This window comes from Ziziphus jujuba, chromosome 4, assembly GCF_031755915.1.
Source record: "Ziziphus jujuba cultivar Dongzao chromosome 4, ASM3175591v1".
In the NCBI taxonomy this organism is placed as follows: domain Eukaryota; kingdom Viridiplantae; phylum Streptophyta; class Magnoliopsida; order Rosales; family Rhamnaceae; genus Ziziphus; species Ziziphus jujuba.
In genome coordinates this window covers 22,936,751-22,951,069 of record NC_083382.1, presented here as the reverse complement: position 1 = coordinate 22,951,069, position 14,319 = coordinate 22,936,751, and the positions used below count along the sequence as shown (strand labels likewise).

Genomic DNA, 14,319 nt, shown 5'->3' with positions numbered 1-14,319 from the left:
AAAACAAGCCGATGTATTTTGCTCCTGTTCTTGCGATCGCACCTGTGGACCATCTTTATGTGCGTGATCATAATCATCTTTCATTTTGTTTAGATGCTCATAGAGAAAGGTAAGTAATACGGGCTAAAACTTTTTTAATTTCTTTTTCTGAATAATTTATGCAAAAACTTTTAAGACAATAGATATTACTAATGTAGATAAACAGGCGTAGAGTACATTATGATCTATTACATGATTGGTGAAACTTGAAATGTATCAGGCAGAATATTGTTAAATGGAGATTATTTCTAAAAGTGAAATATTTGAGAAATGAGATTTGACCAATCTAATCTGCATTGCATGGCTAATGGAACTTAGTAACGGTTTTTAAAACAAAATTAAGAAAAATTTATGCTTTTGGAATCCACATCCAACTTTTCCTGTTATAAATCAACGGACAATTTCCTGAGGGTGCAGATTGTCTTTCAAAATTTAAAAAACCTAATCTTTTTACCTAAACCGGAGAGAGTTATATTGCACCAATATCTAGGTACTACATAAATAGTAGTAAGTAGCATATGATCATCACAGGTGGGCTCCACCAAGCTGGTCCACCATTAATAACTGTGTTTATGCATGTGCATATGAGATAGAGAGAGAGAGAGAGAGAGAGAGAGAGAGAGACCTCCTGAGGAGTCTGCTGTCCACGAAGAGGATGGCCATCAAACAAGAACACAATAGACTTAAGATCAACAGATTGTCTATCACAATAAGCAGTCACAAGTTTCTTCAGTTGAGTGCTTCTTTTGATCCTGATAAGTACTTCATTTTCAATTCTACACGCTCAAACAAAATAACTAATCAGGTCTATAAGTTCATCATGCTGTTTGATGAAATAGAGTAAATAATCAAATTTATTATATATAGCTATTTCACAGGTAGAAGAGCAGAGAAATAAAGCCAAATATTTTCTTAACAAAAACAGGCGGATAGTTGCAAAATACCCTCTGCATTTCACCAAACACAATTACCAGGCATAGATTGTACAGAAGTTAATCTAGAATACAATTTTTTTTTTTTTTAAAAAAAAAAAAGGGAGCAGAAAGCTATTAATAAAACTACCTCTAAATCACACCTAAAGTTCAAGAGAAAAAGAAAAAATATAAGGTATCCAACCAATGAAACATCGTCCATAAAACAATTTACACTATAAATTTTATTTACAATAAGGGAAATAGACTTTATAGCCAAAAACAATAAAGTATTTTGCATTTTGATATCCTAAACTTTCAGGTTTTGCAATATTAAATCTTTAATTTTTTAACTCAGCAATTTAAATTGTTGATTTTTCAATTTGTTCTTATTTAGACTTTTCTTTACTTTTGACAATTAGATATAACCGTTGTTCTTATTTAGACTTTTCTTTACTTTTGACAATTAGATATAACCGTTTTATATGATTAATATTAAATTATATAAATTTTCAAATTAGAATGTATTAAAGTATAAAATATTAAAATTATTTTAAAAATTTTATATTTTAATATCTTTTTATTTTTTTTGGGGATCGCAGTTTGAAGAAATAAAGAACAATTCAAAATAAAAGGGCAAAAAACAATATTTTTTTACAGATAAGTTTTTTATAATATTATTTAACCATATTATTAGCCATAAATACGAAGGAAAATGGTAAACATAATTGTTTCGTGGATAAGTTTTTGTTTTTTTTTAATGATTTTGGAGCAAATCCAGATGAACCTCCTAACAACAACACGTGATAATTTTACTTAGTGACTACTTAACTTATGTATATATATAACTCTATGACTTCCTAAATATAACCTTATTTGCGTACATACATTTTACATTAAAATAAGTATATTTATTTATTTATCATCTTACCCTTGTATGAATTAACATGCATTTTTGTGTATTTTAAATCATATGTGTACTTCGCTGACACATAGACACATACTCTCCAGATTTCAAAATGTGTTAATATGTGTGTTTATATAAATTTTTACATTCATGTTCTGACGCAAAGTACAGCTTGGGCATCTTGTATATATAAGAAAATAATATTTTATGTGGGAACTGAGTTTCACAAGGAGAAAACCCTTTGTCAAATTTGCTTTCTCTTTAACCAAGAAGGAGAAGATCATTTACCTTCCCAGAGTGCTTTTGTCGGCCATTAAGTTACTGTAGCGCAGAGAGGGAGAAAGAGAGAGATAAAGAGAAGAGACAAGTTGTCCCATTTGGATCTCTTCCTTAGCTCAAAGCTGAAAAAGGCTTTGAACCTGTCCGAATGCCCATTTACATGCATTAATCCTTCTATCTTTATCTTTCTTGTTGTCAAATATAAAAGGGCAAATTATCCCTATCGTTCTATTTCTCTTTTAACCATTATCATTATTAAGAACATGTTTGGCATACAAAAGAACACAGAACTAAAATGGCTATTACACAATATTAATTTTTTCTATATTTGATACATTTTCAAATAATCCAAGGGACTATATAATCGGTCGTTTCAAGGTTATTCTTTTTCAAAACATCAGAATTGTTATCTCCAAAGTTTTATCTATAGAAGCTTTAAATATATTTTTATCAATAATATATATATATATATATCTTAATCATATTTATAATATATTTAAATTTAGATAGTTTATCAAATTTAAAAAATACATAAATAAATATAAAAATTAATTTTTTATTGATTTTAACCAAATTTGGTATCTTTAATGGTTGAACTTTGAATTTAACTTTTTATTATTATGAAACATATAAATAGGATTCATTATTCTTTCTTTTTTTATTATTATTATTATTCCTATGAAGAGTTATTCCCATTTTAATGTGAATAACTATTTAGTAAATCTAATGTGCTCTAAATTTTTTATTTTTGTTTAATGGATTAAACAATTTATTGGTTAAAAGAGTAATTTAAAGAGGGCTTTAGCTCCACTATTTAAGGGGAAGCCTCACCTTTAGGAAGGATCTTCTTTCCTCTTTTCCCACTCTTTGTGCCTTGTTATACAGAATTAGGAAACACTCATTTTTCATTCTCAAGAAACTCATCTTTCTCTTTATGACTATTGTGTTTTAAGTTATCACCCTTAATTAACCATTCATAAAAGGCAACCCTTGGCTGTATTGTAAAGTTTGCTTCCCATATTTTTTTTAAAATCATTTTCTCTTATTTTGCTTGAGCATGAACATGATTTGGTATATGGTAGTGTCACATGAGCATTTATAGATTATATAAAGAAGCGATATATATATATATATATATATATATAGAAACATTTTATGATGCGAACGATTCTCATGCAGATCTCAATATTGATTTCGATTTTTGAAAAAATCATTGTCAATATTTTCTCTATATGGTAGTATTGATGACGGTTTTTTAAAAAACCATCATCAATATTCAAGGTCCGCATTGGATTGTTCATACTATAAACGGACTATATATATATATTGAATTTTTCTACTATTAGGACCGTCTGGATACGGACAAAAAAAAAGCAAATGCTATTCTAAAAAAAAAAATTTAAATAGCATCAATTTTTCTCTCACATATACACAAAAAGCCAATACTATTTAGAATTTTTTAAAAATAACATCTGTTTTATCCTTGATCCGGATGCTGGAAGTCCTGAACATAAAAATCATCATATATATGTATATATATATATATATATATGTTTCTTTTAAAATATTTTATATTCTTTTTTCTTTTCCCCCTAAATATGTGATTAGCTGTTCATTCAAAATAGTCCGAGCTAGAGGACATCTGAATTGGCTCCAATGAATCAAGAATCCAGGCGGTTTAGTATAGACACGTGGAACGACTATTCATACGGGCCCATATCCGAATGCACGTACGAAAGCTGAATCACACGTTTAAACCCCAACAATGGGTGAACCCGTTTATCACCCATTAACATGACTAGGTCTTTTATTCCATTTGTTTCTTTTCACTTTTTTATTTTATTTTTTTTATCTCGTTATTTATTTTGTTTTTTAATTTCATTATTTTTTCCTAATCTTATTTATCTATTATTATTTTTTATTTTCATCTATTATTATTTTTTATTTTCATTTGGTTTCAAGAACCTAAGACATATTGCCTTTGTTATTTTTTATTATATTATTATTTTATAAATGAAGAGTTTATATTAAATATTGAAGAAAAAATAAATTAATTAGATAAAAATTTTAAAAAATTATTGAACAAAGGACTTATCTTTTTTTTTTTAAAATATTGGACTTATATATTTTAAATCATTTTCTTTAATTAAAAACCATAAGTTATATGACAACTTATAATTCTTTTTTATAATAATTCTATATATATATATATATATATATAATTAATCTTGTCCTATTAATACCAAATATAAGATTGAATTATTTCTTGTCTCATTTAATCTCTATTCCAATTCAGTCATATTTAATGTGCCAAACGGGGTTTTGAAGGAAAAAGAATGATTCCACAGGAATTACTTCTTTCTAGAAAGTGATTTATAAAAATAAAAAAAATTACCTAGTTGGTGTTTCTAATTTCTTTATTTATTTAGTTTTTGCCGAAAAGATTTTAAAACTTTACAAATCACTCTTAGCTTCATAATCTAGTTTGGATACAACTTTTTTTCTTTTCTTTTCTTTTCTTTGGTAATATAGTGTGGATACTGCTTAAACATAACGTTATAATACGATTGGGACAGGGCCCGCTCAACCTATTTGGGGGCCGAAGTCAAGAATTCAGAAGGCCTGAAATAATTTTTTAAAACAAAATTTAATTTATATATAACTTTTTCTTCTGAAATGAGAAATTACAGGTTAGAATTTTAGAATACTATTTTTTAATTTATTTTTTGAAAAAAAGAATTATGTTCATCACATGTAGAAAGAACAATTAATGTAGGAGTGCCTAATATATATTGAATATGAGAGAAAAATGTCAATTTAATTAGTTTAGCTATTTACCAAAAAAAATTTATTAATTTATTACCCATATCTATGAATGAAGTGCTTGAATGATTCCAATATAAAAGTTTAGGTAAATTAATAAATTTCAATGTTTCAAAAAAAAGGGAAATTTCATAAAATAAAAAAATAAAGAAAAATACATAAATTAGATATATATATATATATATTTTTTCCTTAACATAAATTAGATATATTTTGAGATATTATTCCTTCGTTATAGGATCCTATGCAATTACACTATTCACGTTACCGTTAAACTGACATTGGTTTGGGAGTGATTCTTGAAGATCCAAAACCGTTGCCACGAGATTACAAACACTTCAAATAGTGCTCGACAAAAAAATCATATGAATGATTTTCCATACTTTTATTATATAAAAATCATTTAATTGGCATTGTTTTAGAGATTTCTCACAAATAAAGTTTAAAATTTTTGTATCGACGAAGATATTAAATGTTTAAAATATAATTTTTTTTATAAAAATATCAAAAAATATCTAATATCAATAAAAATTTAAAAAAATGATGAAAATTTACTTTAAGAAATAGAAAATTTTATTAAAATTTTACCATTAACTTAGTTAAAAAATCAATTATAAATTGATTATAAAAATTACAAAAATATTGAATAGATATTATATTTTTCTTAATCAATTTAATTTATAATAAACGGTAACAATTATAAATAAATTATTATTAATAAAAATATAAAAAATGATATATTGGATAAACTATTTATTAATTAAGATAAAATAATCATTACAATTATATTATATTTCATAAATATAAGTTCAATACTCATAGAACTTTTAGATAATTGAAAATTATTAATAATTTTCTCATTCTAATTTTGAGATATAAAATATGAAAAATAATTATTAAAAGATATATTTCCTTAATAATTTTTTATGTAATTATTAATATGTCAATAATAAAGATCTTATATTGAATATAGTTGTTCTTAATATTTAGTATAATATATTTTTTTATTTTTTTATTTTTATTCGCTTAATGTTATTAATTTAAATGTTATCAATATTCATTTTATATAATATTGTATATCCATATTATTATTTTTCACTCTTATATAATCAATTATTATATCAATTCTAATAAATCCATCTTATACAAAATGTAAAGCAAGTATATATATATATATATATATTATCAATGAATAGAATTTCTTAAGATTATTGAATTTAATTTATTTCATTTATTTATATCATTAAATACTTAAAAAAACAATTAAAAAGTTAAAAAAAAAAACTATCACTAAAGTTAATTTGATAAAATAATTTACAAAACATCACTATTATTTTTGAATTTCTTATAAAAAAATTTAAAAATTTTCATAAATATTTCAAAAGTTTTCATGAAAATTTAATAAATTTATATGAAAATTTACAAAATTTTGACAGATATTATAGATATTTTAACTGACTTGTTAAGGATTTGATATAAATATTTTGACTGAAATTTTTATAAAAATTTTAATAAAATTTTAAAATTTTTGATAAATATTATAAAACTTTTATCCGTTTCAATTTAAAATCTAAATTTTATTTTCATCATTAGAATAATAAAAATTTCAAAAAATAAATTTAAAAATTTTTTTTATATGAAAACCTTACTCACAATCACTCGCTGTTGAAGAAGTGACTGTCAAACAATCATTCTCAAACATTATCCTTTTTTAGGCCCAGCCCACCACAAGTTTTGGGCTTGTGGGGCGCTGAGTCCAAAGAACCCTCACATAATATCCAACTTCGTAGATGACAAAACGCCACACCAAAATAAATAAATAAATAAATGAACACCGGAAAAAAAAAAAAAAAAAAAACATGTCTGCTAACTTAATACCTAATGAAAATGACATATGCCACAATATAATATTGAATTGCATAGAATTTTTGGGCCATCTAAGATTGGTCATTGGATTGTTTCACTTAACGTACAACATGTGAATGATACTGTTTTTCAACCCGATTCTTACGCAGTTTTATTTGTCAATTTTTGCAATGTACATACATGAAAATGAAATATATATTTACATATTTACAGAATTTGGTCCCATATGACGAACAAAGTAGCCGTATACATCACTGTCAAGAAAGTAAGACGAAAAACATTTTTCTTCAAAACGAATAGACAAGAAATAAGATAAGGGACATGCACTTTTACTTTCCTCGTGGTTTGCATTTAAGTTTTTTAGGAAAATATTATATAATTGACAGAGTATTTTGTTTTGATGAGGGTTTAAACCCACAAATTTACCAGTAAAATTGATCCAATTGATAAAGCCTTATATCTGTAATTTTATATTGTAAGTATGAATAATCTCCCTTTTAATGTAAAAATATTATAATCGAGACCAAAAAAAATCTTTAGAAAAGACCATTAAAAGGAAATTAGTTTTCCAAAATTCAACAAAAGTAGTCCATTATACATGTTTAAAACCAAAAAAAGGCATAAGGAAGTAAGGGTATCAATATTGGAATATCTTATTTACTCTCAAAATATATATATATATATATATATATATATAAGGATAAATTTGTTTTTTCTTTTATAATAATGGTTTTCAGACGGGCGCAGAGAATGCTTTCCAAAACCCACATGCATGCAAATGAAGCAATTCCCGAAATCAGAGATGAGTTACTTTGCAAATGTCAAGACTCAAGACCGGTTACGGCAATATTCAATCTTCACTACGAGACAAGAAATTCCAGCTCAATTGCCATTAATAAGTAGACCACAAATTCACAACAGCTGAATTCAGAATTCGTATTAAATTTTACACTTGCAGTTGCGGACAAAGGGACCGTTTCACTTGGATGTAAGAAGATCACTGTGTATGTGGATCTACTTTTGGCACCCCTGCAGAGAAATCCCTGTACAAAAAAATAAAATAATAATAAAAACCTATACAATCTCAACAATGGCAGGAAAGGAAGTTTCAATCCTCATGCATTCCATTGATCTAACACCATTCAATCTGCTCCAAACCCAATTAGTCGTGCAGCTAGATATTCAGGTACAGTAGAGCGCACAAAAACCTCTTTCTTTTGAGTTTTGACGATCACGCTCTACCAAAGTGATATTCTTTTTCTATGCACATTTAATCATTTTTAGTTTCAAATATATATATATATATATATTTTATTTTATAACTTATAGTAATTTTTTCTCATCTAAATGTTTTAATCTCCGGACATGCCAAATACAAAATATAAATGATTTATCAATTAAGTTAATTGATGTTTATACAATTTTAAATAATAATAAGTAAAGTTATTTTTCATTTTAACTATTAATTACCATAGTATACCACCTTCTCGGTTGGAATCTAAGCACATTATCATTTCATCTGTTAGAGTTTGGTTCAAGTTCTATTTTCTTTTTCTGTACCCCCAAAAAAAAAAAAAAGAAAATAAAAAAACAGGGAAGAAAAATATAAGAGAAATAATAGAGTATGGTCTTATATTGGTTGTCAATTATATCGGCATAGTACGATGATAAATGATACCCCACAACTATCCGTTGGTACCATGATTTATGAACGTTAAAGGAGACATCCTCATTGACTTTAAAAAAATTCACTTTGATTAGGTGACATGATTGCATAGTTTGGTCATTTTCTCCAACTTCCCACGTAAACAATTAGCTAATTTTTCCTGTTCCCAACGTTCAAAACCCTCTTACAAAACAAAACAAAAATAAATAAATAAATAAAGAATCACCACCACCACCATCAAATAATTCCTCTGCCATACTTAATAATTATTCACACCAAACTTTACTAATTGCTCTCTCTCTTCTTGCTATCATGTGCTGCACCACCAACACAACCCATGGACGGCACACCACTCGATGAAACTCTGTTTTGATCTTTAAGCATTAAAGGATACGTGGAGCAATCACGTTGGGTGGTTCATTGGGAATGATGAAGGAGATGAGTATTTTTAATGGAGGGGGGAACGGTCGAGTTTTGTGGGACATCGTGAACGGGGTGGGCCACGTGGGTCCTTTTTGGGCTACATTGCCCAATACCCATCTCCAAGTGGGAAAGGTGGTCCGGTTCAGCACTGTTTCTCTCTCTCTCTCAGTCTTTTGTTCTTGTCAATGTCTGACAGTACGGGTCCCCCACTATTTTCTCTTCCTCACCATCTCGGTCTCTTCAATCTCTCTCTCTCTCTCTACCCCCCCCTCCATAAAGCTACTCTCTACTCCCACTCTCTCTTCTTCACGCTAACTCCCACTTTCTCGTCGTTTCCGTACTTCCGTGAACTTCTCTCCATTTTCTTCTTCTTCCTCCTCATTTCCTTCTGATGCTCTGTTTTACTCAGAACCGGAGCATGGAGCGGTTTTCTCTTTTCTTATGCTTTCTGGGTCTCGTTTCCATCTCAGCATTTGCAGGTAAACCTAAATGCTGATTAATTTCTTACTCATTTGCAAAAGCATTCTTCTTACCATTAACTTTTATTATTATTATTATTTTTTTTTTTGCAGATGCGGGTTCAATCGGAGTGAACTATGGAAGAATCGCAAACAACCTTCCGTCTGCAGGGAAGGTGGTTCAGCTTCTGAAATCGCAGGGTTTAGAGCGTGTTAAGGTCTACGATACAGATCCTGCTGTTCTCAAAGCCTTGTCTGGGTCCGGAATCAAAGTGACAGTGGATCTACCCAACGAGCTTCTGTTCTCGGCAGCCAAACGTCAGTCTTTCGCCAACACATGGGTTCAGAAAAATGTTGCCGCTTATCACCCATCTACCCAAATCGAATCCATTGCGGTGGGTAATGAAGTATTCGTGGATCCCCACAATACCACCAAGTTTCTAGTACCCGCCATGAAGAACATCCATTCGGCTCTCGTTAAATACAATCTTGACTCCGCCATTAAAGTCTCATCCCCCATTGCTCTCAGTGCTCTCCAAAACTCCTACCCTGCTTCAGCCGGGTCATTCCGACCCGAACTCGTTGAACCCGTGTTCAAACCCATGTTGGATTTCCTCCGTCAAACCGGGTCGTACCTAATGGTTAACGCATATCCATTTTTCGCTTTTGAGTCAAACTCTGACGTCATTTCCTTAGACTACGCTCTGTTTCGGGAGAACCCGGGTGTTGTGGATTCGGGTAACGGGTTGCGTTACTTTAGCCTCTTTGACGCCCAAATCGACGCCGTTTTCGCCGCTATGTCTGCTCTGAAATACGACGATATCGAAGTGGTCATAACTGAGACTGGCTGGCCGTCAAAGGGAGACGAGAATGAGATAGGTGCGAGTGTAGAGAACGCCGCCGCTTATAATGGCAACCTTGTCCGTCGGATTCTCACCGGCGGTGGGACCCCATTGAGACCCAAATCAAATCTAACCGTCTATTTGTTCGCCCTCTTCAACGAAAACCAGAAAAACGGTCCCACTTCGGAGAGAAACTACGGCCTATTTTATCCCACCGAACAGAAAGTTTACAACATTCCGTTTACCGTCGAGGGAGTGAAAAATTACCATGATACCCCTCGTGCACCGGCAACCGGAGGTCAGCATGTTGCAGCCCCAGTCAAAGGTAACGGCGGGGTTTCAAAAAGTTTAACGGGGAGCACATGGTGCGTAGCCAATGGACAGGTTGGGAAAGAGAGGCTACAGGCGGCTCTAGATTTCGCTTGCGGTGAGGGAGGTGCTGATTGCCATCCGATCCAGCCAGGTTCCACGTGTTACGATCCTAACACGCTTGAAGCCCACGCTTCGTTTGCTTTCAATAGTTATTATCAGAAAAATGGGCGTACAATGGGGACGTGTTACTTCGGCGGAGCGGCATACGTAGTCACTCAACCACCTCGTACGTATTCTATCACTCCTCATTCACGTTTAAAATAATGTGTTTTATTTTTTTTGACTTTTTGGTCGGATATATTTTGTCGTATTTACCGTAAGAACCAAAACTTCGAATGGCGCGCAATTCGCGGAATTTAGCGGGCGATGACAACACAATGAGCTGGACTCTGGTCCACGACACATGGTTGCAATGGTGCACTCTAGGTCAGAAAAATGTCAACAAAAAAAAAAAAAAAAAGAAAAGAAAAGAAATCACATGGTGGTGAGAGTGTTTTGCCGACGTGGTGTGGGTTAATTGGGTGTTGATTGTGGGTCTGCTTGTTGTTGGTTAAAGTAGGTGAAAATTTTAATGGGAAAGTAATTTAAGCACGCCGTAGATTTTGACTCTTAAAGATTGCATGTGGGTTGGAAAAAATGGTAAAGTTTGTTTGCTTGATAATTGATAAAAGTGCAAGTTAAAAATGGAAATTTGTCGTCGTTGAGTGGGTGAAATTAATTATTTTCTTGCCTTGAAAGTATAAACTTGAAGTTACTGTTGGTGGGGTTTCCGCTTTTGTACTAATTTACTTGTTTTTGCTTATTATTATTATTATTATTTTTTTTTGGTCTATCTTTACAGAGTATGGAAAGTGCGAGTTCCCGACTGGATATTGAAGAGGATACAAAGGGGAATATGATGGATCAAAAAGATTGGAAGGGGATTGATCGGTTTTTATGTATTTTTAGTGAAATTTTGGGTTCTCTCCTTTGTATGTAATCTTGGGGTAGCTGTTGTTGTAGACCATTTAACTTGACTTTGTTTGTGTCCATATATTAATTAATTAATTGCTTTCACTTTTCCGCTATTTTAAATTTTTATTTTTATTTTTAGCAAGATAAGAATGAGAAAGTAATTATAGTGTCTTTTGATCCCATTCTTGCAATCAATTCTGGGTTTCCAATGTTTGTGAACTAGAGATTATTTTTGTGCGACAAAAAACAGTGATGTAATCTTCAATTGTGGTGATAATGATAAATATATTATTTGCACTTTAGTGTTGTTGAATTTGAGTACGGTTGCATGAGCAAAATTGTATACTTAATGATTTGGCATTGCATTAGTAATGACAAAATTACATTATGCATGATTTGCACTTTATCGTTGTTGAATTTGAGTTCGGTTGTGAGCAAAATTGTATACTTAATGATTTGACATTGCATTAGTAATTGACAAAATTATATTATGAAATCATTGTTTTTAATGGATAAACTTAGTAGACTTTGAGTGTGGTTTGGAGTTGTTTTTAAACCTTACTTTTTATTTATGAAAAAATGTTTCATTAAATATGATAATAAATCTATAGATATTATTAAATAATTAAATTAATTTATATATTAAAATTAAAGGATAAATTTATATTTAAAAAAATATGTAATATCAGTTTTTCAGAAAATTTTAGAAAATTTTAGAATGATTAGAATGATATATTTTTAGTAGGATTCACTTTTTTTGTCAGTTTCCTACATTACGAGATTTATTTTCCTCTCGATCCACGAATTTATTTTTTTAAAAATTATTCAAATTCCTCTGGATCCACAAATTTATTTTCTTAAAAATTATTCAAGGAAAAAATTTCACTTGCCTAGAAAATTTTAAATTTTCACAAACATCCCATTAGTTCTTATTTTCAAAATTAATCAGCATCAAAATTTCAATTAGCTTCGATCACTTAGTCTATGCAATTTTGTCTACAAGATCATGGTCAAAATTTTAGCAGTAAGACTTAACAATGTGTTAGATAAGATTGTTTATCCCAATTAAGGGGTATTTTTCAAAAGAAGATGGATTATTGAGAATACAGAGGTCGTCTAGGAAATACTCTATAAAGTCCGAAATCACAAAGGAAAGAAGGGACTTATGATTATTAAAATAGACCTTAAGAAAGCTTATGACTGGCTTGAGTGGAACTTTCTAGATAAGGCGTTGGAAGCTTGGGGCTTCTAGACGAATTTCCAATGATTGATTCATAGTTGTGTTAGCTTGGTGAGATTCTCTTTTTTATTGAATGGAAGTATCTATGAATCCTTCAATCCGGAAAGAGGCCTCTGTGAAGGTGACCCACTCTCCTTTCGCCTTTTTATTCTTTGTTCTGAGTTTCTATCAAGATTAAAAAAGAACAAGGAAAGCTACACGAAATCAAAGTTACTCGGAATGCCCTAGCAGATTCCCACCTAAGGTATGCAGATGACCTTCTCATTATGTGTCGTCTCGACCCTCATGAAGCTATTGTAGTCAATGAATGCTTTAACAATTACTGCAGCTGGTCGAGAGAACATGCTAATGTAGAAAAGTTTAATATTTTTTTTTTCCAAATATAACACCTGAAAGGATAGAAAGGCTATTGAGGATATTCTACGTTTTACAGACATGGCATCAAAAGCAGTCTACCTAGGAACTCCTTTATTTGCTGAAGAAATAAAACACAGGAGTTTTTCAATTTAAAAGAAAGAATTGAAAAAAGGCTGGAAGGGTGGAACAAACACCTTCTATCCAAATCACGCAAAGCTAATTTGACTAAATATGTTATTCAAGCTATGCTAACATACACAATGGTCACATTCCACCTATCTTTAAGGAATTGCAAAGATTTAGGTGCTCTTATCTACAGATTTTGGTGGGAGACCAAGCCAAAAGTTTTAGGTTATATGGCTTTGGAGGCCTGGAAAGAATTATGCAAACCCAAAGAATTGGGTGGACTTGGATTCCGAAAGTTTAAGGACATGAATATGGCAATGTTAGCCAACCTAAGGTAGAAATTGGGTAATAGAGAAGATTGCTTGGGAATGAAGTTGCTAAAAGCGAGATACTTACAAAAAGAAACCTTTTTTAGTTATAAATTGAAGAAAGGGGAATCATGGGCCTGGAAAGGAATTTGAAGTCCAAAAAACTCTTGCGTGAAGGATCTTGCTTTTGAATTGGAGATGGCTCATCTATAGACCTATGGATTGACCCCTGGCTCCCTGGATTTCCTAATAGTTGCCCTATGGTGAAGGAGGAGATTGACACATCAGTTTGGAGAAGGGTATTCGAAGTTTGGGATTTTAACAACCAAGTTTGGAATGAGAGCTTGCTCCATTGCTTGTGCACTGCAGAGTCGACGGATGCTATTTTGAATATGGAATGGCCTCACATCTAGTGCAAGGACAAACTTATGTGGTTGGGGAATAAGACATAAATATTCTTAGTTAAAAGTTGCTATGATTTACTTTTTTGGAACATTTCGTCAATTCATAACAATGGAATTTGGAAGAAGCTCTGGAGGCTTAAAATCCATGAATACTTAAAAGTTTTCCTTTGAAGAATCCTCTCTAATGTCATTCCCACAAATGTTTTGGTATCCAACGAAGTCAGGAAAGGTGACCATACTTGTGTGATGTGTGACTCAGTAGAGGAAACAACCTTCCATATTTTCAAGGAATACCATAATATGAGAAGACTTGCATTTGCTAGCAAGTAGGGTTGTAAACTGGA

General features: G+C 30.9%; 1 protein-coding gene across 1 annotated transcript; it reads left to right on the top strand.

Moving 5' to 3' along the window:
* The first annotated feature begins 9,170 nt into the window (after positions 1-9,170).
* LOC107417155 (glucan endo-1,3-beta-glucosidase 12) lies at positions 9,171-11,653 on the top strand. The gene is made up of 3 exons (XM_016025740.4): positions 9,171-9,393; positions 9,487-10,812; positions 11,428-11,653. Exons 1-3 carry the CDS (start codon positions 9,306-9,308, stop codon positions 11,460-11,462), a joined length of 1,449 nt encoding a protein of 482 aa, XP_015881226.3. The 5' UTR covers positions 9,171-9,305; the 3' UTR covers positions 11,463-11,653.
* The last annotated feature ends 2,666 nt before the right edge of the window (positions 11,654-14,319 follow it).

What these genes read in the sequence shown, in the direction of transcription:
- LOC107417155 (XM_016025740.4), top strand. Translation starts at nt 9,306, where the DNA reads ATGCTCTGTTTTACTCAGAACCGGAGCATGGAGCGGTTTTCTCTTTTC. An exon ending in TTCCATCTCAGCATTTGCAG is followed by an intron (nt 9,394 to 9,486) that starts GTAAACCTAAAT and finishes TTTTTTTTGCAG; the next exon opens with ATGCGGGTTCAATCGGAGTG. An exon ending in CGTAGTCACTCAACCACCTC is followed by an intron (nt 10,813 to 11,427) that starts GTACGTATTCTA and finishes CTATCTTTACAG; the next exon opens with AGTATGGAAAGTGCGAGTTC.